The sequence below is a fragment of the Vulpes lagopus genome, chromosome 8 (assembly GCF_018345385.1).
Source record: "Vulpes lagopus strain Blue_001 chromosome 8, ASM1834538v1, whole genome shotgun sequence".
In the NCBI taxonomy this organism is placed as follows: Eukaryota; Metazoa; Chordata; class Mammalia; order Carnivora; family Canidae; genus Vulpes; species Vulpes lagopus.
This window is the reverse complement of record NC_054831.1, coordinates 104,793,514-104,817,466: the sequence shown is the minus strand read 5'-3', so window position 1 is coordinate 104,817,466 and position 23,953 is coordinate 104,793,514. Positions and strand designations below refer to the sequence as shown.

The following is a 23,953-nucleotide window of genomic DNA, read 5'->3' as shown; positions in this document are numbered from 1 at the left end:
TTAAACAATAGAGAAGTCACTTACCTTTAAATTAGCAGAGAGTACACTTTCTGGCTTCATGATTTGAGAAAAAATGGACGTAGCTTTTGCCACTTGGTTCTAGAAAAAAGAAAAGTAAGTTATATTCCAAATCACATGAACATTCCTCTGCTATCTTAAAGACTTATTTAAAGATAGTAGAATATTCCTGTTCATGGTATGCCAGGGGTTTTGAAGTCCACAAAGAAAAAATTTTTTTGGTAATCAAAAAAGAACTTTCTATAAAATATTTCCTACAGTTGCATATTACTGAATTTTAAAAATAGCTTCCAAAACATTTTATTTTTATTGAAGTAGAGCTGACACACAATGTTACATTAGTTTCAGGCATACAGCACAGTGATTCAACAACTCTATACATTATGCCGTGCTCACAAGTGTAGCTGCCATCTGTCACCGTACAATGCTATTACAATGCCATCAACTGTATTTCCCAATGCTGTGCCTTTCATCCTGCGACCTATGCATTCCAAACTGGAAGATTACTGAATGCTTTAATGACATGCCTGAGTTCCAGTTTTTAAGGTGGAGGCACAAAGTTGGCATTTCTCCTTACCCCACTGGAAGACTTTTAAAAGACTTTAAAAGAAAAAAGAAAACAAGATTGAGAAGCAGAAATGCAAACTCCATCTCTTGACAGTATTGGAAGAGAGCAGGAAGTTCAAACCACAGAAGAGATGCAAGCACTGCCAACAACATGGGAGATGGGCCATGGGGGTAAGGTCTGCACAAAGCAGTGTGCTAAGAACATTGCTGCTGATCTCAGCAAAAGCCTACCTACCAAGTAGTTCTCAAAGGCGAGGGGTACACCCTGAAGTACAAAATCTGAATTCCTGTTTTATAGTGATGGTAGTGGAATTCAGGACTAGTAATGAGAAGTCCTTTGGATCCTTCTTGTGGCAAAGGTGAGGCTAACCAAGAATTTAAATAGATAAGCTGTATTTGTAGGAAACAGTCCATCGCTACAGTAGTGGCAGAGAATAAGGTTTTTCATTGAAAACCACCACTGTCCTATTCCATTAGCCATGGAGAAAGAAATCCTATCTTATTTTATAGACAAAATGCATACATAAAAAAGTTCCTACTAGTCTACAGCATGACAACGTGGTTCTGGTCTCTGACATGAATCTTTTGCAAGCAGCTGGTCTAAGAAACTTGTTTTCAATGACCAGTATTTAAAAATGCACCAGCACACATCTATAAAAAGATACTAGAAGGAAAAAAAAAAGTGAGAAAAGGGATATAAAAATCAGAAAAAAAACAAGATCAGAAAATAACTAGCAGTTGAAGAAATCTCAATAGAGAAATGTCCATAGATACAGAGGACAGTAATGAGAAAAACAAACAAGATCAAGTAACTCAGAAGTATGAAAAAGAAATTAGGCAGGCCTCAGATTTCTCCACAGCAATACTCTACACTAGAAGACAGAAGAGCAATGGATAAAGAAACCCCAAGAAAAACTATATTATCTCAAAATTTTATGTCTGGTCAAAGTGTAGTTCAAGCCAAAAAAAAAACCAGACAAATAATTTTAAATACCAAGAACTTGGGGAACGCTCTTCCTCTGAAGAAGGAAGACACTTTACTAGAAAACACATTTCAATCAACCAAGAGATGACTGGAAAACCAATAGCAAATGAGTATCTTTAAATATTTGAATATATTTAAATACATGTAAGAATACATATTTAAATATATATATATGACTAAAATGAATGCAGGGAATATGGTTACAGAATAAAGCACATGTGTTGTATTCTCAGATAATGAAGACAAGGGGAGAAAGAATATAAGAAAAAGTATGCCTAATGCCTTGTCTTCATTATACAGGGTCAGAAAAATAGCATTTAAAGCCAACAAATCAAGCATACTTAAGAGAAAAATGAATATCATGAGAGGTAATGTATCAACCAGAATTGGGTGGTGAAGAAAGAAAACGAGAAAAAAGAAAACATACTAATTTCAGCATTACTAAGAATAAATATTGTGAAAATGACAATGCTATTCAAGGCAATTTACATGTTCAGTGCAATCCCTATCAAAATACCATGAGCTTTCTTCACAGAGTTGGAACAAATCATCTTAAGATTTGTGTGGAATCAGAAAAGACCCCGAATAGCCAGAGGAATATTGAAAAAGAAAACCAGAGCCGGGAAAATCACAATGCCAGATTTCAAGTTGTGCTACAAAGCTGTGATCATCAAGACAGTGTGGTACTGGCTCAAAAACAGACACATAGATCAATGGAACAGAATAGAGAACCCAGAAATGGGACCTCAACTCTATAGTCAACTGATATTCGACAAAGCAGGAAATACTATCCACTGGAAAAAGGACAGTCTCTTCAATAAATGGTGCTGGGGAAACTGGACAACCACATGCAGAAGAATGAAACTAGACCATTCTCTTATACCAGATACAAAGATAAACTCAAAATGGATGAAAGATCTAAATGTGAGAGAAGAATAGATCGCCCTGATATTTTCATTTCTAATTCAAGAAAAACAAGATTCTCCAGCCATACTTTACCAGCTGGATAAATAAACTGGTTATTTCTGCTGCCCTAAAATCTCCTCTTAGCACATATGAAACGTATTTCACATTTTCCTAAGCCTTCAAACGGGACCCTCTTGGGAAGGGCTCTTCAAAGAGGGGGCATTCCAGGGTTCCAGCTCCAACTGTCCTTTACTGCTTGTGACAGCAGGCAGGTCCTCTCTTCTCTCTGACCCCAGCTGCCTCCATTTATTTTAAGAGATCACTGAAACCTCTTCCAAGTAAGAGAATTGGGGTTTCACTAAGAAATAGAAGATGACTCCACTTAATGAGCTGATCCAGGATTCCTCATTCATTTCATGTAAATTTCACTTTGGAGAGTATTAAGTTCAACTGTTCTGAAAACACTACATAGTAACCCAATCATTTGAAATTTTCACTTGAATTGCTTGAGAAATTTCTCTGAATAAAGCTTCCCTCACTGAGTCTCCACAGATCTTGACCAGCTCCCTTCTAAGTAACAATGCATGTTAGGTCCTCAACTGTAAACAAAAATATCCTTTGGAGACACCGGTACGGATGTAGGTTGCTGTGGCACCAAAGGCACTGGTCTCTTTATGGGAACTTTTTCTTTGGGATACAGTTAGAAGGAAAAAATAAATAAAAAGAACAAATGAAAGCAGTCAAGTCTTCCCACTCTCAGTTCACCAAAGTGCACCCCAAAGCCTTACCTGATTGAGAGCTAATGCCACAGCAAAGCAAGATGCTCTCCTGGAGAGGACTTCTCCTTTGATCAGGGCCTCTTCTCTTAACGTAGTACAGATTTTCAAAGATTCAGGGCTATTCTGGCAGGAGACGGGTTTGCTCAGTAAATGTCATGCATCTTTAAGTTCAATAAAATGTTTAATAGTGCTCAGTATTTCAGACTTCCTTTTGTAAGAATTTTCCAGAGTCTATCTCAAGCCACTTAACAGATTAAGCGCCATACAGAGACTGCATGCAAACAGAACTAATTACCTACACATTAGCAGTTCAAATCTACATTAACTTCATTGGTAAAGCTCTTTGTCAATTTTCTGAATTGGGGCATTTTTACCACCAAGCGTACAGGTCTCTTCGTATCCAGGCAGACTGGTTGCTAGGCCAAGTACCGTAATATAAAAATGTAAAAACTCAGTCCATTACTCTATTAAATAATAGAATAAAGCTCAGCACCACTAAAAAGATAGGATTTCTGATCTGAAAATATCCACATAAGTACTTGAAAACACAGACACATACAGGAATGTAAATCAGGAAGGAATCCCATGAAAATAGAGATCTTGAAAAAAGTGCAAGAACATGAATGACACACAAGCCAGCAGACAACAATGGTAAAAAGGAATCTTCTTCCGTTATACACACTACAGGTGATTAGCTTTATGAAAACAGTGTTATCTTTGCATCTATGTCTATTCATCATGACATGATTTACAACTCAAAACCTAAAGTAAAACCTGAATTTGATGAACAAAGACAGTTCCCAGAATTGACCTGCAATGTCTACTGGCTGACTAGTTCTATTTTTCAACGCTTGTCCCCACTGAGTGAAACAAGTTATTTTTAGACACAATATAGGGGAGAAACGTCATCTGGCCTCCCCAAATATCAGAATTAAATTCTCTCTGCTTAATTATGCACTCAGGGAGGCATCTCTACGAAGGTCAGAAAGCTCACCATTGCAGCGCTGAATAAGCTGATGCTCTAGTGTTGCATATTTGGTTGGCTCTTTGTTTCACAGAGTAAGAAAATGGTTATGACTGGAAAGGATGACATAGGGGCACCTGGATGGCTCAGTCAGTTAAGGTCCGACTTTTCGTTTTGGCTCAGGTCACAATCAGAGGGTTGTGAGATTGAGCCCTGCATCTGGCTTCACTGAGAGTGGAATCTGCTTGTCCTGGTCCTGTTCGCCCCTCCTGCCCCTCCCTGCTCATGCATTCTCTCTCTCAAATAAATAAATAGAATCTTTAAAAAATAAAAAGGATCACCTAATAATCTAGCAATGAGCAAACTAAGACCCTCAGGCCAAGCCTAGCCTATGGCTAAATATGGTTTTCATACTTTTAAAGGTTTGTAAAAACAAAAACAAATTACTCTATGTGACAGAGGCCATATGCGGTAGAGACCATACGCAGCCTCTAAAGCCTAAAAGCATTTACTATCTGGCCTTTTAACAGTAAAAACTTGAGGCTCTTGAATTCAACCCTTTCATCTCACAAATAAATGAAGTGACCACTTTGAAGCCAGTTAATGCTAAAGTTGAGACTAGACTCCAAGTTTCTCAATTTCCAGGATGGTTTTCTTTACACTATAACCCTATTCTCTCTCTTGTTTTGGAAAATTGATATCGCTACACTTTTAGGGATGAGTTTCAACGGCCCATGTTCTTCACCTTGCCTAGTGTTCCTTCATTTTTGCCATAAGGTTCTGTTAAGTTTCCAAAGTTTAAATGACATGAATGTCTACAGTAATGCATAGAACCTTGGTCGCTGCACTCTATCAGTAATTATTTATTCACTGAGTCATTCAATCAGTAAGGCAGAAATAGTTTCTAAGTACAAAAAACAATCCTGATACAGTAATGACATATGGGCTTGTAAGTCATGTTTTCTGTCATCCAAGAGTTCATTTTAATATCACATACATTTATTAAAGATCTATTGTTTACCAGGGACTCTTAGGTCTGGCATACAAAAATGCCTCCAGCTTAGCCTCTAGTGGTGAGGATGAAATATCCATCTACCTAAAATTGCATCAAGCAGTGATGTCACATAGGTGATACAAACAGAGCACAATTAAACAATTTTGGGCAATAAACATTACTTCCAACTTTGAACCACAGAAAATGTACAGATAATAAAGAAGCCCTTGAGTTCACCAATAAAGGGTGGTCAGATTTCCATGGGAGAGAACTACACAGAAGACTGGTCTAGTGGAGTCCAGCCTGAACCTGATAACAAGAGGACCAGCTCTACAACAGAGCTTGAACCCAGCATACTGTTTCTTGTTCTCCCTATCTACATAATTGCCAGAGAAGGGTGAAAGATGATAAAATTGCTTTTCCCATGGTAAAACTGTGTATATGGCTAACTTTTCTAAAAAAGAACACATTTAAAATTGAAATATCTGTACCAGCTAGAAAAAAGACTTCAGAGGAACTAAAATTTTCTTTGTAGAGAAAAAAATAAATTCTCTCTCAAACACTACCCACAGTGCTCTAAAAGTTAAGGGAAGACAGTCTTACCAGTTTGTAGCAAATAGCAAAAGCAAGGACATAGGTATCTTTGTTGAACTTCACATCTTGGTTTTTCATCTCTATCAGTACTTCCAATGCACCTACCAAAAGTGACAAGTGGGTAGGCAGTGTTAAATGCATCTCAATGAGTTCAGAATCCTTGGCTATTGATCCCCAGAGTTCTAATCTATTCAGCACCATCTAATGAAAAGTGTGTTCCAGAAGCACAATAAAAACTGTCAATGTCATTTAGCAATTAACTAAATTAAAAAAACCCATCAACTCATACAGCAAGAACAAATATTTTAAAATCTATTATATTTTCAAGGCAAGTAAAATTAAGGTGTTTAGGAAAAGGCATGACATGAGATGCAATAAGACTGTTTTCAGACTTAACAGAATGAAGTCTCTGTAATTCAGCCATTCATCAGGAATATAAGCATCATTTTTATTGGTCCATTGTTTTTCCTAACTGCTATACCCATACCAGCAAAGACAAAATTTTTCAGCAAACATAAATTCCAATACTTACTTGAATATCTGCCTTTGATAAACAACATATCCATCAAAATATTGAATGATGTGGAGTCAGAGAAGAAACCCCGTAAATGCTGAGGGAAAACACACACACACACACCAATAGCAGTTTGGTTAAAAGTTTTAACTATTAAGTAAGTACTTATTCCTATTCTCCCATCTTCTCTTTACAGGACTTGTTTTGTATATACTTTATCCATTTGGTCCCCTGAGTTCTCTAATAAATCTCTGAAACACCAGGATTTATTTTTCAAAAAATAAGCCCACTCTTTTGGCTGTCATGCCTCTGGCAACGAGCACACCAAACACGAGACAAGAGGTATGGCAAGAGTTCTCTGAGTTTCAGGAATACACTGAAGAACACATTCATTAAACGTGGCTCTTGGGGCGCCTGGGTGGCTCAGGAGTTGAGCATTTGCCTTCGGCTCAGGGCGTGATCCCGGGGTCCTGGGATCAAGTCTTACATCAGGCTCCCCCCGCAGGGAGCCTGCTTCTCCCTCTGCCTGTGTCTCTGTCTCTCTCTCTCATGAATAAATAAAATCTTAAAAAATAACCACCCCCCCCAAAAAAAAACAAAAAACAAAAAACAAAAAACAAAAACCATGGCTCTCCTGTGCTTAGGAGAAAAGAAACAAACCAACTAACCCTAATAGGAGTGGTCCTGGAATGTGGGAGGCAGCACATTAATATGAAATGGCAGGCATAAGTATGCTGAAGACCAAGTAAGAAGAGTCTTACACAACTATGATCCTCTTTTGGCAAATGAATAATAGTTATTCACTTTTTGAAATAATTCACCAAAAGTAGTTTTTTTTTCCCCTCAACATTTTTAATATGATAATGCAATAGCCTAATGGTTATTGGAATATGCCTTGTGCAAGTTTGCTCTTATTTTGAGAACCTATTATACAGACCTGTGTTAAGAGGTGAAAATAAAGGAATGATGAACAAGATACATAACCCTGCCTAACTCTAGTGGGGCTTATAATCTAGTGGAGCTTAAATTCTGGCATGGGAGACAATGTACAAGTGAGTAAAACCTGTGCAAAAAGTAAAAATGTAATTTCAAGTTATTACTAAGGGCTATGAAGAGCAACGAAGCAGGAAAAAGGGACGGAGATGATGATAGAAGGCTGTCAAGGTCGTCAGAGAAGGCCTTCTAAGAAAAGACCTCAGTAAAGTAAATGAGAGCCCCGATGATGAGGATATAGACCATGCTGGTCTGAAACCACAGGTGTGGCATGTCTCAAAAAAGAATAAGAAGGCCCGGAGTGGAGTGAGCAAGGGGAATAGCAGGCAATGAGATACCACACGGGGCCTCTGAGTTCTACTCTAAGTGTGATGGGAAGACCCCACAAGAGCCCTGTCCACTGTGTACACCATCTATGTGGTTCTACATTTTCAAGTAGCTTCATTAAAAAATGTAAAAAATATATGCAATCAGTTTTAATAATGTTCCTTAACCCACTAAATCCAAAATACAATTTCAATATGTAGTCAAAAAAGAAATTTAACAAAGTACTTTATCTTTTCTTTTTTATACTACGCATTTGAAACCTATCCTGTATTTTACCCTTACAGCACATGTAGTTTGAACCACCCACAGTCCAGGGGCTCGATCGACGACACACGCAGCCAGTGGCTACCATACTGGCAGCAGTATAGGGTTCTGGGTAGAGGACACATTAAATTAAGAGCAGAAACAGGATTAGGCTTTAGGTCACTGGACTCAAATCTGGCTTATTTTGCTGCTCTAGGAAACTTGGTTGTATAGGAGTATTTCATACATGAGTCTAAAGTTAAAAAAAAAAAAAAGGGAAGTTGCATTTTCTTTTTTTTTTATCATTATACTCATGGCTATCATTACAGTAAAATTTTCATTTTCCTTTAATTGCAACACATGATTACTGAATAGTCAAACAATACAAAAATGTAGAGAGTAAAAAGTGAGAATTTCTGGTACTTCTACCTCCTATAGATAAGCAAGTAGTAGGGATTTCATTAGATTCCTGCATATTTTTAATATAGCAAAATATGTCTATGTCTTCTTTTATGAAAAAAACAGGCTCAAACCAATCCACACTGTTGTGTCATCTTTCTAAAAAATGAGGGTCCTTAAAAGAGGGGCAAGCCAAGAGCTAACAGTTCCAACATGGACAGAATAGTTTATACAAAGAGTACAAGACAGACCACTTAGGAGGATTCCAAAAATTACAAAAGTATCCCAGGTGGCCAGCCCTGGCTCCAAAATAAGTGTTTCTGACCATGCAGGAGTTTATCATGTCTTTAAGCCCCAGCTTCCTCATCCGTAAAATGGGTAGAATATCAGGATCTACCTCAGCAGGGTCGGTGGGAAACAAAACAGGCATAGTAAGTGCTGCAGCACAGTGCTGAGGACACACTAAGTATTCGATCGATAAATAATTACAAAAATAATTATTGTTATGTTTTGCTTCAGGAAAAGAATCAGAAGGTGCCATAGTATTCTGAAAAGCACTTGATGATGTGGCCATCAACCAGAAGTAAAAACTACAACACAGGAGAAGCACAGGTAAAGGTTAGGAAAGGCAATCTTAAAATGGCAACCAGCCTTAAAGTACTGCCCGCTAATTGCTTCTCAGAGAGGAGGTCAGTAGCAGGTCACACCCAAAGCAGGCAGAAATCTTGTAATTTGTACATACAGCTAGCTCTTCTGCACCCATCCTACACGTCTATATAAAAAGATCTCGGCCTTTTTCATAGCATAGACTCCAAGGAAACCTTAAAATGCAGGTAAGCGCTGATTCCTTCAGCCCAGCAGCCTTGCTCTGAAAATCAAACCCAGGAATAATGTAGGGTAAGAGGGAAGTCTTCACTAATATCACTAAAAAAATCCCATGCTCAGCACAAGGAAATCACATTGTCAGAGAAAGCAATCAGGAGACAATAACCTGGTCTTTGACGAGTTCCAGTGCAGATTCCTCAAGATCCAACTCATAGCACAACCTCATGAAAAGTGGTCCAAATTTATAGTCTCCGAAAGTGACATTTCGGTTCTCTGCATGGTACCTGGTAAGCAAAATGATTCAATGAGCCAAATGGTAGGATACAGGAAAAAGGAAAGATAGATTGTGGCGTATACTATGGTATGTGTTGTGGACACAATAAAGCATGAGGTACTCTCAGTCTGGAGGGAGAAAAGTACAGAAATGAGGATAATTAGAGGAACTCTGGTGTGCAGAAGTGTACAAGGCTTTAAATAAACAGTTTGTCAGAGGCTCATATAATCATGTTAAATAAAAGAATGGAAAAATGCACATTTAATCATCTTCTCAATTTATTAACAACTTGCTAGGACTATTAGTATATGTCAGGGAGTAACAGGGACCTTTCATCAGCAAGCCCACAACAGTGGCACTCTTTGTATGGACCCCATCTAGAGAGGAACAAATGGAAGCAGTGAAGTGATGCTATGCTGTCTCCTCAAATCTGACTTCTCCAACAGGATAGCAGACAACCTATAGATGGACTTTACAATTTAGATCCATTTCTTTTTCTCTGCTCAGGCAAAAGTTTATGTGAGCTACCATCACCTAGCTAATAAACAAATTAAACGTTGTTCTGAAATTCAGTTTTAGGAAAAGGTTAATGTCAAAGACAGGGACATCTTGTTTGTGGTTTGGGATTTCTATAAATAGTCCACCAGTGAGAACCTCAGAAATGAAAATTGCTAGCATAAATTTACTTTCAATAACCAACTCTTCCTGTTTTAGACACCAAGAAGACAATCTGGTTACAAAATAATTATCTCATGATGACATGTAAACCAGATTTTAGTTAAGATTCATTATATGAGTAAATCATACAAACCACGGAAAGAAGCAGACTTTAAAAACAGAATTTTTTTTTATCCTTCTGCTGAAATCAGAGAGGAAAGTTCCAGTAACATTACGGATAGTGTGTCCTAAACATACATACTGCCAAATAGAATGAGGACATGTACTTTTAATTTTTTTTTTTTTGAGATTTATTTGGGGGAGAGAGAGGGGGGAGGGGGGGAGAGAGGGGGGAGGGGGGGGAGAGAGGGGGGAGAGGGGGGGAGGGGGAAGAGAGGGGGGAGAGAGGGGGGAGAGAGAGAGGGGGGAGAGAGGGAGCCGCATGAGTGACAGAGAGATCACAACCAGGGGGAGGCAGAGGAGCAGAGTAAGAGGGAGAAGCAGACTCCTCACTGAGCAGGGAGCCTGATGCGGGACTCCATCCCAGGACCCTGAGATCATGACCTGAGTTGAAGGCAGACACCTAGCCCACTGAGCCACCCAGGTGCCCCAAGGATATGTGCTTTTAAAGATACATTTTATAATTAAATCATATAAGTAACAAAATATACTCATTGCTCCATTACAAGTTATGAATTAAATTATATCAAAACTTCAGTTGTATACCATTAATGCACATGATTTTTAGTTCTCAATTATACCTCAATAATACTGAGGAGGGAAAGAATTAAGTTATTAAAAAGCAATTTGGTATAGTGATAATGGATTTTTAGACTGATTCCAAACTGACAGTTCAAATCATAGCTTTTTTGCTTACTAACTGCATAAGGATGAACAAATTAATTAACTACTCTATGCCTCAATTTATTCTTCTGTAAATGAAGATAAAAGTTCAATTCAAAGGATTTTTGTAAGGATTAAATGAGATGACCATGCCTAGCACACAGAAAACCTTCCATATCTGTTAGCTCTTAAGAAATGTAGTATGCCATGGTAAACACCTTTAAAATCAATATATTCCAACATGGTGTCATGAAAAATTTGCACCAGATTAAAAACAAACCAATGCAAAAATAACAGTTTTCCCAATTTAGAAGACATTTATGCTAATAAAAAATGCTGGAAATTCACAGAGATAATATATTACCTCTTCTTGACAAGAAATGTTGCAATTAGAGAATCTAAAAATCTCCTATATGCCATACAACAGCATGTGGGCAAGATTATCGATAGACTAAGTTGCTCCTTATTTTTGACTTAATGAAGAGCTTATGTTCTTGCTCATCACTGTTCTTCCCCAGCAGTGGGGTGCCTGTCTCAGCAAGAGAGAGAACAGGTTGGTTAGGCCATGGAACTGCCCATCTTCACACTTTTCCAGCTGTCCAGAAGTAAAGGGAAGACAGCAACTGGGTAGAGTTATCAGCATCAAATTAGCTTTGTTTTTTGTTTTTGTTTTTTTCAAATTAGCTTTGTATAGTAAAAACAGACTCACTGTAAAATAGGCCAGAGGGCCTCAAATGATTTAACTTTGTGAAATTGAAATAGAATTAGGATTCCTAATACCCTGTGGCTGTAAATTAGCATTAGCGTCCTGGAAAATAATCCAACACTTAGTATCGACAAGTTTTAAAAGATTCCTATCTTCTGATCATCTATAAAACACAGAGTAAGTTTTGCATAGAGTTTCATTATTTATACTTAGGAAAAATCAATTAATTCAGTCAACAGGGGCACAATTAAAACACCTGACATACAAGGGAATATTGTAAAGCCATTAAAATATAATCCTTGACATCCACATGCAGAAGAATGAAACTAGACCACTCTCTTTCACCATACACAAAGATAAACTCAAAATGGATGAGAGATCTAAATGTGAGACAAGAGTCCATCAAAATCCTAGAGGAGAACACAGGCAACACCCTTTTTGAACTTGGCCACAGTAACTTCTTGCAAGATACATCCACAAAGGCAAAAGAAACAAAAGCAAAAATGAACTATTGGGACTTCATCAAGATAAGAAGCTTTTGCACAGCAAAGGATACAGTCAACAAAACTAAAAGACAACCTACAGGGATCCCTGGGTGGCGCAGCGGTTTGGCGCCTGCCTTTGGCCCACCCAGGGCGCGATCCTGGAGACCCGGGATCGAATCCCACGTCAGGCTCCTGATGCATGGAGCCTGCTTCTCCCTCTGCCTATGTCTCTGCCTCTCTCTCTCTCTCTCTCTGTATGACTATCATAAATAAATAATAAAAAAAAAATTTAAGACAACCTACAGAATGGGAGAAGATATTTGCAAATGACATATCAGATAAAAGGCTGGTTTCCAAAATCTATAAAGAACTTATTAAACTCAACACCAAAGAAACAAACAATCCAACCATGAAATGGGCAAAAGACATGAAGAGAAATCTCACAGAGGAAGACATGGACATGGCCAACATGCACATGAGAAAATCCTCTGCATCACTTGCCATCAGGGAAATACAAATCAAAACCACAATGAGATACCACCTCACACCAGTGAGAATGGGGAAAATTAACAAGGCAGGAAACAACACATTTTGGAGAGGATGCGGAGACAAGGGAACCCTCTTACACTGTTGGTGGGAATGTGAACTGGTGCAGCCACTCTGGAAAACTGTGTGGAGGTTCCTCAAAGAGTTAAAAATAGACCTGCCCTACGACCCAGCAATTACACCACTGGGGATTTACCCCGAAGATACACATGTAATGAAACGCCGAAACACCTGCACCCCAATGTTTCTAGCAGCATGTCCACAATAGCCAAACTGTGGAAGGAGCCTCGGTGTCCATCGAAAGATGAATGGATAAAGAAGATGTGGTTTATGTATACAATGGAATATTACTCAGCCATTAGAAACGACAAATACCCACCATTTGCTTCAACGTGGATGGAACTGGAGGGTATTATGCTGAGTGCAGTAAGTCAATCGGAGAAAGACAAACAGTGTATGTCCTCATTCATTTGGGGAATATAAATAATAGTGAAAGGGAATATAAAGGAAGGGAAAAGAAATGTTGGGAAATATCAGGAAGGGAGACAGAACATAAAGACTCCTAACTCTGGGAAATGAACTAGGGGTGGTGGAAGGGGAGGAGGGCGGGGGGTGGGGGTGAATGGGTGTGAGTTTTCCAGGTAACTTGCCTTGACCAAGACAATGTGACAGGAGTGAAGCTGTGCCAGTTCTGGAGCTTCCACCTGTGCTGGCTGCTAGTGTAGCCTAGGCTAAACTTATAAATGCTGAGACACTCCAAGGGAAAAGGGACACACGGACTCGGGCATCTTGGACCTTCCGGCTCAGCCTTGCCAGCAGCTGACTACAGAAGAGCAAGTGACTTTAGCAGACACTGGCAAAAAGCGCTGAGCTAACTGGCCTCAATTCTTGATCCACAGTAATAATAGATAATAGAAAAATAATAGTTACCTTGTTACACCATTAAGTTCTGGTATGCAGCAAGAGACAACTGAAATATCAGAATTTATGACACATTTCTACATTTTTGATGTTTTTTTCAAACTTTCAATGAATTTAGAATGATTTTGTTTTTTTCCTTTTTAAAAATATTCATTTTCTTATTACAAAATTGATAATGTCCACTATGGACAAGTTTGAGAAATAAAAAAAGCACATATTTAGACAAACAAAAAAAAGTATAATTCCTAGAGAATGAGTTATTTTGGTACATATTCTTCCAGTATTCTATATATGAACACCTTGTATTTTTCTCTATAAACGTATAACATAAATGCAGGTCTATGTATAGAAATGTATCTTTCAAGAATGGTTTAAAAAAAAAAAAAGCCATGAATTTAATTTCAGAAATGAAGCCTATTGATTTCAGGTCATATACTGTCCTAGTAAGCAAAAGCTTTGCTGGGTTTCCTAACAGCTAACTATGATTACGTGTGAGTTCTCCCAACATGGGGCACTGACAACAGATGAGACAGTGGAACCCAACAGGCACCATGCCAGGAGGAGGGAGCCGAGCTAGGAGTCCACTGCAGTGATCCAAGTGAGATGCCATGAGGCTTGAACGAAGACACTGGTAATGAGGACAAAGAGAAGAAAGCGAAAAGATGAGAGATACCAGGGAAGCGGAAGCAGTGGGATTTCTTATCCCGTCAGGGAAGACAGCAAATGCGAGTAGGGGAAGGAGGTTCTCCAGTCTTTGTCCTGAGTGGATGGTGCAACAGAACACACAGCAAAAAGAAGCAATTTGCATAAGCTGAATGTGAAGACCTAGGGGATATATAAGCAGAGTTCATCAGGCTGGTGATTTCTTGATGCATCAATTCTGGTTTCTATCCTCAGTCCCTGGCATACGGAAGGAATCTAATAAATGTGTGATAAATGAATGTAAACGTCTGGAGCTCAGTGTAGGGGCAGGTGGACAAGAGATTTGAAAGTCATCAATGTGTAAGTGATAGGTGAAAGCTTGTTAAGTGGAGGAGACTGTGCAGAAAATAAAAAAAGAAAAACAGAGAAGAGACCAATGCTGGCAGATTTCTAAGGAAATGCCTCACCTGTAGATGGCTTTTTTAGCCAGTTCCATATCATCCCGGGAATCACATAAATGAAGCAAGGTTCTCAACTCCTCCCTCAAGATGAGCTTGTTATGAGTCAGTTTCTCTTCCACGTTTCTCAGATAGGTTGCTGGAAGAAAGCATAGAGAGTATAGCAGTCTTCGTTCAGGCTGATTGGGACTGTCAAGAGTCTGACCTCAAGGAGAAGGGGAAGCTGGATCCCAGCACATTGCAAAGGGGCATGGAGAAGGGCTCAAGATCACACAGCTCCCATTACCAGCTAGTCTCTTCAAGGGGCAGCCCAGGTGGCTCAGTGGTTTAGCACCACCTTCAGCCCCAGGCATGATCCTGGAGACAAGGACCGAGTCCCGTGTAAGGCTCCCTGCATAGAGCCTGCTTCTCCTCTGCCTGTGTCTCTGCCTCTGCGCCCCCCCCCCCCCCGTATCTCTCATGAATAAATAAAATCTTAAAAAAAAAAAAAAAAACCTGTCACAGGAAGTCTATGAAGCAAACCATCTGTGCTACAGGGGCATAGGCTGGAGGCCCACCCAAAACTTGCTAACATATAATCTCTGGAGTTAGGAACACAAGAATATGCAATTTTGACTACCTGGCTGCTCCACAGTTAAAGTTTAAGGTCCCAGAGGCTTACCCCAAAGAACTGTACCTATAGGTGACCCAATAGAAAACAAACAAAAAAAAAACCACATAAGCAAGACATATACACCATCAATTGGCAAGGTACCTGGCAGGAAAACTGAAAGGAAAATGTGCACTGAATGGGGATTTGTCCCAGTGGTTGAGTCACATAATTCAGGAATACTTCTTGTCTCTTTCATTTGGTTCAACACTACCTCTCATTTCTCTTGGACCCTTTCCTCAATTGTCAGAAAGCAAACCACAGTACTACATAATAAGCAGGGGGTAAAAATGGGCAGGGGGTAAAAAACCGCCCTCTAAACAGCAGCAAACATTCTCCGTAACAGAATCACATCAAGGTGATTACACTCTATTCTCTGTGTCCTGTCTTGTATCTGATCAACTGTGGAGACAAACACCAAAAGGAAACACAGCTTCTTGGCAGTAGGAAGGGACCAGATTGTCAGGAGAATGAGAGGTGAGATGCAAGGCCAATACCAAAGAAGCCTCTGCTTTCTAGAAGACAGGGCTGTTTTCGGCATCAGGAGCTGCCAAGGGAAGTCTATAGGTTTTGCTCCAAGACCTAAAGCTCTGAAGGAAGGCTGGGTAAAGGAATGGCAGCATACACATTAAAACACCACACTGGAAAGGGGAGGTAGACATTGTTCTTAGTTTATAAGGAAGGACGACCCACTTGGTCTAAGTTAATGCTGTGGACCCTCCAATCTTTATTTGCAGAACCACATCACGGTTACAGGTTTTACAGATGGAGAGATCTGGGCTCTGCCACTTGCACACTATGGGGAGACGCTCGTCGGTGACACTTGATTCCTCTTGGGTAAAGTGAGAACCATGAGAGAAATTTCATGGGGTATCAGGAGATAATGTACGTTAAGTATTTAGCACAGGGACTAGCATAGTAACTGCTATGAAATAAGCATACACATTGTTCTCATTTTCATTCTGTCAACTATTTCTAAACAATTTCTAATATAAAAAATGTTATTTTTTTCTATACGAATATAAAAAATTTTAATGGGATGACATTACATCTTTTTTTAATATTTTATTTATTTATTTATTCATGAGAGACAGAGAGAGAGGCAGAGACACAGGCAGAGGGAGAGGCAGAGGGAGAAGCAGGCTCCATGCAGGGAGCCTGACATGGGACTTGATCCCAGGTCTCTAGGACCAGGCCCTGGGCTGAAGGCGGCGCTAAACCGCTGAGCCATCCGGGCTGCCCCGATGATGTTACATCTTATACTTTTTAATAATCCTTAAGAATCCAAAATTTCTGGGACGCCTGGGTGGCTCAGCGGTTGATCGTTTGCCTTCAGCTCAGGTTGTGACCCCGGGGCCCTGGGATTCAGTCCCGCATCGAGCTCCCTGCATGGAGCCTGTTTCTCCCTCTGCCTCAGTGTGAATAAATAAAATCTTTAAAATAAAAAAGAATTCAAAATTTCAACAGATGTAATTTGTATTTTAAAACAAAAAATCATGATTTAACTGTTTATAACACAAAGAAGGCTAAGCTATCGTCCCTGCCCAGAAAGAACTTAGCCTATTTGAGAAACAAAAACAAGATACATCTACACAAAGTTATCTGAAAATAATAATGGAGGAGGAGACATGTGACCAACTACACACATGATAGAGAAAAGAGAAATCAGGGTGGCAGAAACAGAGCAAGTCTGGTTGAAGTGGAGAAGTACCAGAGAGAAAGGAAGGGGTTGGGAGAAACTCAGGTGGGGGGAACATTCTTGGTATGAGAATCCACATGAATACTATCACAGAATGGACAGGGGTGGGGAGGAGAAGTGGTGGGGAAAGAACTGCTACTAGATTAACAGGAACAGAGTGGGTAAGGTGCATTAGGGAGGAGCTAGGAAGCCAGGGAGGTGTGCTCACAATGTGGTATATGACAGAGGACCGTTGTGGGTTCTTATAAAGAAATGTTGACATGATTTTATAAACATCAATCTGACCACGGAGTAGATTGGCACTCATTACATTAATTGCCTTCCATAACATATGCACAACTGTCATAGCTTCAGAATGACTATGACAACTAGATCTAACTAGAAAAATGACATGAACCCTTGATTCTATCAACTTCACAAAGCTCCAAAAGACTAGGAGTAAAAAAGGAGACTGAAGTAAAATCCAGACTGAGTCTCCCTATGCTGGAGACTTGTATCTCCTCCTTCACTTTCTGAGGATTATCTTGTCATTTCACAGGTGGTCTAATGGAGCAAGGAATTAGTGGGGAGTCAGGAAAGATTTCTGGAGGGCTACGGGCAATAAGTGTTTATTAGGTGCTCATAAGCATTTGACAGTGAGAGGAAGGAGATTTGAAAAGGCCAGATGGGACAAACTAAATTTATTTCAAGAGAGGAGAGTCTTGCTATGTTCATAAAGAAATTAAAGTACTGGAAAATATGTGAAGGAGAGAGGGAATGAACTCAACAAGATTTCTCAGATGCTGAAAGGAATTAAAACCTAGCGTGGTGGTGTGTTTTCAGCTATTTGTAATAAAAATGTTCAAACATACCCAAAAATAGAGAGAGGACATTATGCTCTCATGTGTCTATCACTGAGGCTCAACAATGACTAATATTTTGATAATCTAAAAAAAAAAAATGTTTTTAGCCTACTGACTTTTTCAGCAGAGTAGAAAAATATGAAAATGCATCATAGGGGGCACCTGGGTAACTTGGTTCAGCTTCCAACTCTTGATTTCTGGTAAGGTCAGGATCTCAGGGTCACTGGATCAAACAAGCCCTGTGTCAGGCTCCACACTCAGCAAGGAACTCACTTGAGGTTCTCTCTCTCCCTCTACCCTCCACCCTCACTCCCTCTCAAATAAATATTAAAAAAATGCATCACACACTGGACAGTGTTGTTCCACTGTATTTCACTAGTATATAGACACGTATGTATATACTGGAGATACTATGTAAAACGTACCTTTGACTCAGAGGTGCATCAAAAATGTGAAAGCTAATCATATTGAGCAGTTCTCAGGATTATTAACAGTCTGAGACTTCAAGTTTGGCATTTCTAGGAAACTCCCAGTCGCTGCTGATCCCTGACCCTGAGTTTGGGTGGCATGGATCTAGAGAGGACTGGTTCCAACACTAATTTTAGCATTTCTTTAGGATCATGGGAAAAGTGGCAAAAGGAGAGCTGTAGAGTCTGCAGTAGTAGAAAGTGAGATGAAAAGCACATTGAGGGATGCCTGGTGGCTCAGTGGTTGAGCGTCTGCCTTTGGCTCAGGTTGTGACCCTGGGGTCCCGGGATCGAGTCCCACGCCTTCTCCCTCTGCCTATGTCTCTGCCTCTCTCTCTGTGTGTCTCTCATGAATAAATAAAATCTTTAAAAGGCGGGGGAAAAAAGCACATTGAAGGGTAGACTATGAAATGAAGAATAAACCCTGTCAATTTTTTCTCAGACACAAGGTCACCGAAAGACACTGAATAGGGACTAAGACAGAAAAAAACTTGAAGGACACATCACCGAAACAACTGACAAAACAGATTCAGTTACCTTTGGTTCCAGGAAGATGAGACGCAATAGCCACCTTCTTATGCTGAAATTCTTTTAACTTCACAGTATTATCCGTAAGTAGGTATCTTTTAGCTAAAAAATTAAAGAAAAAAAGTAAAACCATTTTTTTTTTGTGGTCTCACACTCCACGAACAGGAGTAGAACTTGACTCCCTTTCTGATCTTCAGTTAATACAAGATCAGATTAACTGATCTTCAGTCAATACGAATACTCCCACTGGACAGCTACCAATAGGGTCGCGCCGGTGGGAATGTGTGCATCTCTAGGCTACCGGAGAATTCCGATTCTCAGCAAGGTGCGTTTGCGCCTAAGAAAGGAGCTACTGATTTACTGTATGGAGACGGATGGAGAGGAACCTAGGAGGTGAAACATAAATGTACATTCCCCGTCTAGTTATGGGATCGCAAGGGGCTAAAAAAAAAAAAATTAATTAATTAAAAAAAAAAACAAACAAACCCACCACGAAAGGTCACGGCTTAAATGTCAAACCGGCATATCTCGTTTTTGGTTTATCCGGGCTGGCGGAAGCAAAGCCCACCGCGGAGTGTGACCCCCCGCCCCGCGCCCGCCCCTCTGCCTCTGCCCAGTAGGGAAGTGAGGAGCTACAGCCCCTCCGAACAGGCCGGTCGACATCCTCAATCCTCAAGGGGTCTCGGAAGTCGCCGACCACAGCTCTAAGTAGAAGAGATACATTGTTTCTTTAGGAGGCTCCGCCCCGCCCACTTAGAGACCCCCTCCGGCAGGGCTGTAACCCGCTCACGGCGGGAAGCCTGGAGGCCGCCAGGACCCTGCCTCTCCAGCGCCAACTATTACCCCCTCCCCTCGCCGGCACATTCACGTTTTTTCCATAAAGCTTAGTAAATAAGGGGCAATTTTACAAACGAAGAGAGCTGGCCGCGCGAGGTCCTTCGGATATGAGCGGCAACAGGGCCGGGGTCCCGAGCTCGCAGTCGAAGGCCTCGGCTCCCAGACCCGGCGGGGGGTGGGGCTTCCCGGCAACGGTGGCCACGGCGGCGCCCAGGTCGAGGCCCGCGCCCGGCCCCCCGGCCCGCCAGGCACACGGGGGGCGACGGGGGCGCGGCTCCAGCCCACGAGCCACGGCTGCGGAGGCGCCCGTCTCCCTTCCCTCCTGTCCCCACCAGAATCCGGGGATACCTCCGAGCGGGCAGCGGCAGCCCGCGGAGCCGGAGCCTCCCGCCCCGGGAAGCACCGAGCCGCGCAGCGCCCGCAGCAGCCCGCGGTCCGGCAGCCGAGCCACGGCCGCCATGCTGTCCCGGCCGCGCCAACTACGGGAGCCGCGAGGGGGCGGGGCGTCGGCGCGTGACCACGCCCCTTCCTGCGCGGCCGCCGGGGGAGGGGCAGGGGCTCGCTCCAAGATGGCGGCGCCCATGGTGCGGCGCGGCTGCCTTCTGGCCTGGAACGTGCCTCTGCTTTCGCGCTCCCTGGCAGGTGGGTGGCAGGTGCCCCCTTTAATAGGCACCTTGAGACTCTTCCTTTAAGCGACGGGAAGCTGCGGGCTCTCAACCGCGCGGGAAGTTCTTCCGGGATCTCGTGGCTGGAGCGTTGGGTGGCGCGGGGGAGGAAGGGAGGCCTCGGGCCCGTCCCCTTACCTGGGAGGTGTGCGCAGTGAGGCCGTGGCGCCCGCGCTCTTGCAGGTGACCTGCAGGGCTTTGCATCAGGGCGGCCATCTCTTCGCTGCCCGCTGCAGAGCTAGGACGTGCCCTCCCCCCCCCCCCCGCTTCGGGGCCTTGCGGGGCGGCCTAGGGTGACGCCTCACCTCCGCAGACTTGGGGAGACCTTCGGGCTCCGTAGGATAAGCATTACAGAACTGATTTCCCACTACGTGGTGGCCCGGGGCACAACCTTTCAGTGACCTTGCTCTGTATCCAGCCGACAGGTACCTATCTCTAAGGCGTAGGTGAACCTTAGACCTCTCAGCGGTTAAGGCAGAACCCCAGGCAGCTGAAAAGTTGTGAAGTCTTTGTTTTTAAGAAGATTTTTTTAAAAATTATTTATGCATGAAACAGGCAGAGGGAGAAGCGGCTCCATGCAGGGAGCCCGATGTGGGACTTGATCCCAGGACCCCGGGGTCACAACCTGGGATGAAGGCAGATGCTCAACCACTGAGCCACCCAGGTGTCCCCTGTAAGTTTTGACCCCGCCACTCCACCCCAAAACTCAAGCCTCCTGTTGACCTTACCCACAACAGTCCATCAACACATGTCTTCTGTAGTTGTAGCCTATATTAGGAAGTGTTATCAAAACCTTATGGGGAGGGATCCCTGGGTTGCGCAGCGGTTTAGCGCTTGCCTTTGGCCCAGGGCGCGATCCTGGAGACCTGGGATTGAATCCCACGTCGGGCTCCCGGTGCATGGAGCCTACTTCTCCCTCTGCCTGTGTCTCTGCCAATCTCTCTCTGTGTGACTATCATAAATACATAAAAAAAAATTAAAAAATTAAAAAAAAACCTTATTGGGGGAATTACATTTATAAGACTGGATTGATTGGGGGGAAAAATCTGTATAAGTGGACCCGTGCAATGTGGTATTATTCAAGGATCGACTGGGCTAGGATATTTGAGTAAAGAGCGCCTCACTCAAAAGGTTTTTAAACGATCTGTTGACAGACGTCGGGGGAAAAAATGGACTTATACAAGATAAATCGTGTACAGGATTATAGGACTAAAATGCAGTAATCACAAGTGATGTTTCCAGCGCCTGTTATCTGCTCTTTCCAGCATACCTTCTCCAGCTCCTGTTAGAAACCAACACTTAGGGGCAGCCCAGGTGGCTCAGCGATTGGGCGCCTGCCTTGGGCCCAGGGCGTGACCCTCAGGTCACGGGATGGAGTGCATTGGCTCCCTACATGGAGCCTGCTTCTCCCTCTGCCTGGGTCTCTGCCTCTCACTCTGTCTCTCATGAATAAATAAAATCTTAAAAAAAAAAAATGTACACTGTTCACCAGGCTTTAGGAACAGCTATTAAATATCGACATGAAGCCTCATTGTTGGCCACCAGGTTTTACGAGGATTAACCGGTTGACCTAGCAGGTGAAAATGTTTAGTGCCACACGTTGGGTAAAGTGTTACATGCAGGACCTGGCATCTGGGTAAGAATTAGCTGCTGTGTCTAATTGCTAGAATGTTTACTTATGGCTCTTAGTAAATGCTTTTTAAACTTAGTAAATTTTTTTTAAATTTTTATTTATTTATGATACTCACACAGAGAGAGAGAGAGGGGCAGAGACACAGGCAGAGGGAGAAGCAGGCTCTATGCACCAGGAGCCCAACGTGTGATTCGATCCCGGATCTCCAGGATCTTGCCCTGGACCAAAGGCAGGCGCCAAACCGCTGCGCCACCCAGGGATCCCTAAACTTAGTAAATTTTTACAAGACCTTTAATTGTTTATCAGAGAGACTCTCATGGTTGCATAGTGTTTGGGGCAGTCATTCTAGCAAGGGAGTGGATATTAGGTAACGGTGAATTGAAAGAATTTTCCGTTAGCATTTTGTTAAACTGGTAAACCTATAATCCATTACACCTGTTGTGGTAGCTACGAGCTATGTGGCGATTGGAATTAAACGTAAAGAAATAGTGTTTTAGGTATCCTAACCACATTTTAGGTGTTCAGCAAAGACCTGTGGTTACTGGCTCCCCTTGCACCGCTCAGAATTAAACATTTCCATCATTAGGTTCTACTGAGTAAGCCCTGAGTTAGACCATAGAAGAAAGAAGTCTTGAAATCAGGAACTGGAAGCCCGAAGACAAGCAATAGAAGTATGCAGGATAGTGCGTTATGGACCACCCAGGATTGGAGAATGTAGATAAGGTGATTGACTTTCAAGTCAGCAAAACATCTTGAGCCATTACAGGATAAGAAAGGGAAGAATGTACTTGGTACAAACTAGAGGAGTGCTTTAGATAATACGAAGAAAGTAGAGAAAGGAAAGCTGTTGGGACCTATTACGTAGTGAACATCCGAGTAGGCATTTAACATGCCCTCATTTGAGCTGTGATACAAGGTAGGCACCATTTCTCTATTTTATGATGAAAGAGACTCAGAGACTGTAACTTGGCCACGTTTCATAACATTAGTTAGGTAAGGATTCCTGCTTAAGACTTTCCAACTTTCTAAAGTGTATCTGTATCGACAATCACTGCTTTTCTCTGGATGGAAAACATGTTTGGGGACATTGGTCTGAAGGTCAAAGTGACTATAAAATGAATTAGTATATAGATAGAGCCTATCACTTTTCACTAAACTTTGACATTCTTGTCCTTAACGGGTATCTTAATTAAAGAGAGAGAACACTTCTTTTTATAGTGGAGAATTATCTTAGAGACTATGGCTCCCCCAAAGCTAACTGAAGGATAAGCAAGTTCAAGCAAGGTTTATATATACTGTTGGGCAGCATATGCGGAGTGGGACTAATCAGGCTCATGGACCTAAACCTGTGAGGGAGTTGTTGTTTTATCCACTTCAATGTGAAGATCAACATATCACGTGGAACATGATTAGAAATACAGAATCTCTGTCCCCCCTGAAGACCTGCTGAGTCAGAACCTTCATTTTAACAAGGTTCACGTACGCATTAAAGTTTGGAAAACTGGCTTATGTTTTCCACTTAACCGTTGTTCACCCAATTTAACATTGTCTGACTTGATGGGAAATCTTTAATTCTGACGTTGATATAAAGACTTTCCACCTACTATATGGAAATGCAGATATTTCTAAGTGATGTCATTTGTGAAGTATCAGAATGATAAACCTCTTGTTTTAAAAAGTTTACAGAAATGAGATGTTTGTCTTTGATAAAGTATAGTAATTTCCTATTGCTGTTGTCATAGATTACCACAAATTAGGTGGTTTAAACAAGTATTACACAGTTCTGTAGGTCAGAAGCCCAACATAGGGTCTTACTCTTCTAAAATCAAGGTGTTGACAGAGGTTTCCTTCAGGAATCTCTAGAGGGGAAAATCTGCTTCCTTGTCTTCCCTCTTCGAGAGATCACTTGCATTTCTTGGCTGATACTCCCCTTTTTTAAACATCTTCAACATGAGCAAGTCAAGGCCTTCCATCACTCCATTCTCCACATATC

At 41.7% G+C, this 23,953-nt stretch overlaps 2 protein-coding genes across 2 annotated transcripts in view; one reads left to right on the top strand and one right to left on the bottom strand.

Moving 5' to 3' along the window:
- Positions 1–81: 81 nt before the first annotated feature.
- PTCD2 (pentatricopeptide repeat domain 2) lies at positions 82–20,165 on the bottom strand. Its single transcript, XM_041766514.1, has 8 exons — positions 20,011–20,165; positions 18,835–18,927; positions 14,650–14,779; positions 9,275–9,392; positions 6,340–6,418; positions 5,817–5,908; positions 3,265–3,373; positions 82–99 (listed from the first exon to the last, which is right to left on the bottom strand). The coding sequence occupies exons 1-7, from the start codon at positions 20,120–20,122 to the stop codon at positions 3,368–3,370; spliced, it is 630 nt and encodes a 209-aa protein (XP_041622448.1). The 5' UTR covers positions 20,123–20,165; the 3' UTR covers positions 82–99; positions 3,265–3,367.
- The window catches only part of MRPS27 (mitochondrial ribosomal protein S27), an 88,401-nt gene continuing 84,599 nt past the window's right edge, over positions 20,152–23,953 (top strand). The window contains exon 1 of the mRNA XM_041766513.1: positions 20,152–20,304. Within this exon, the coding sequence (XP_041622447.1) occupies positions 20,232–20,304 (73 nt within the window). The 5' untranslated portion in view covers positions 20,152–20,231. The remainder of the gene's footprint in view (positions 20,305–23,953) is intronic.

What these genes read in the sequence shown, in the direction of transcription:
- PTCD2 (XM_041766514.1), bottom strand. Translation starts at nt 20,122, where the DNA reads ATGGCGGCCGTGGCTCGGCTGCCGGACCGCGGGCTGCTGCGGGCGCTG. An exon ending in TCATCTTCCTGGAACCAAAG is followed by an intron (nt 14,780 to 18,834) that starts GTAACTGAATCT and finishes GCTTTCTTCCAG; the next exon opens with CAACCTATCTGAGAAACGTG. An exon ending in GCTAAAAAAGCCATCTACAG is followed by an intron (nt 9,393 to 14,649) that starts GTGAGGCATTTC and finishes TTTGCTTACCAG; the next exon opens with GTACCATGCAGAGAACCGAA.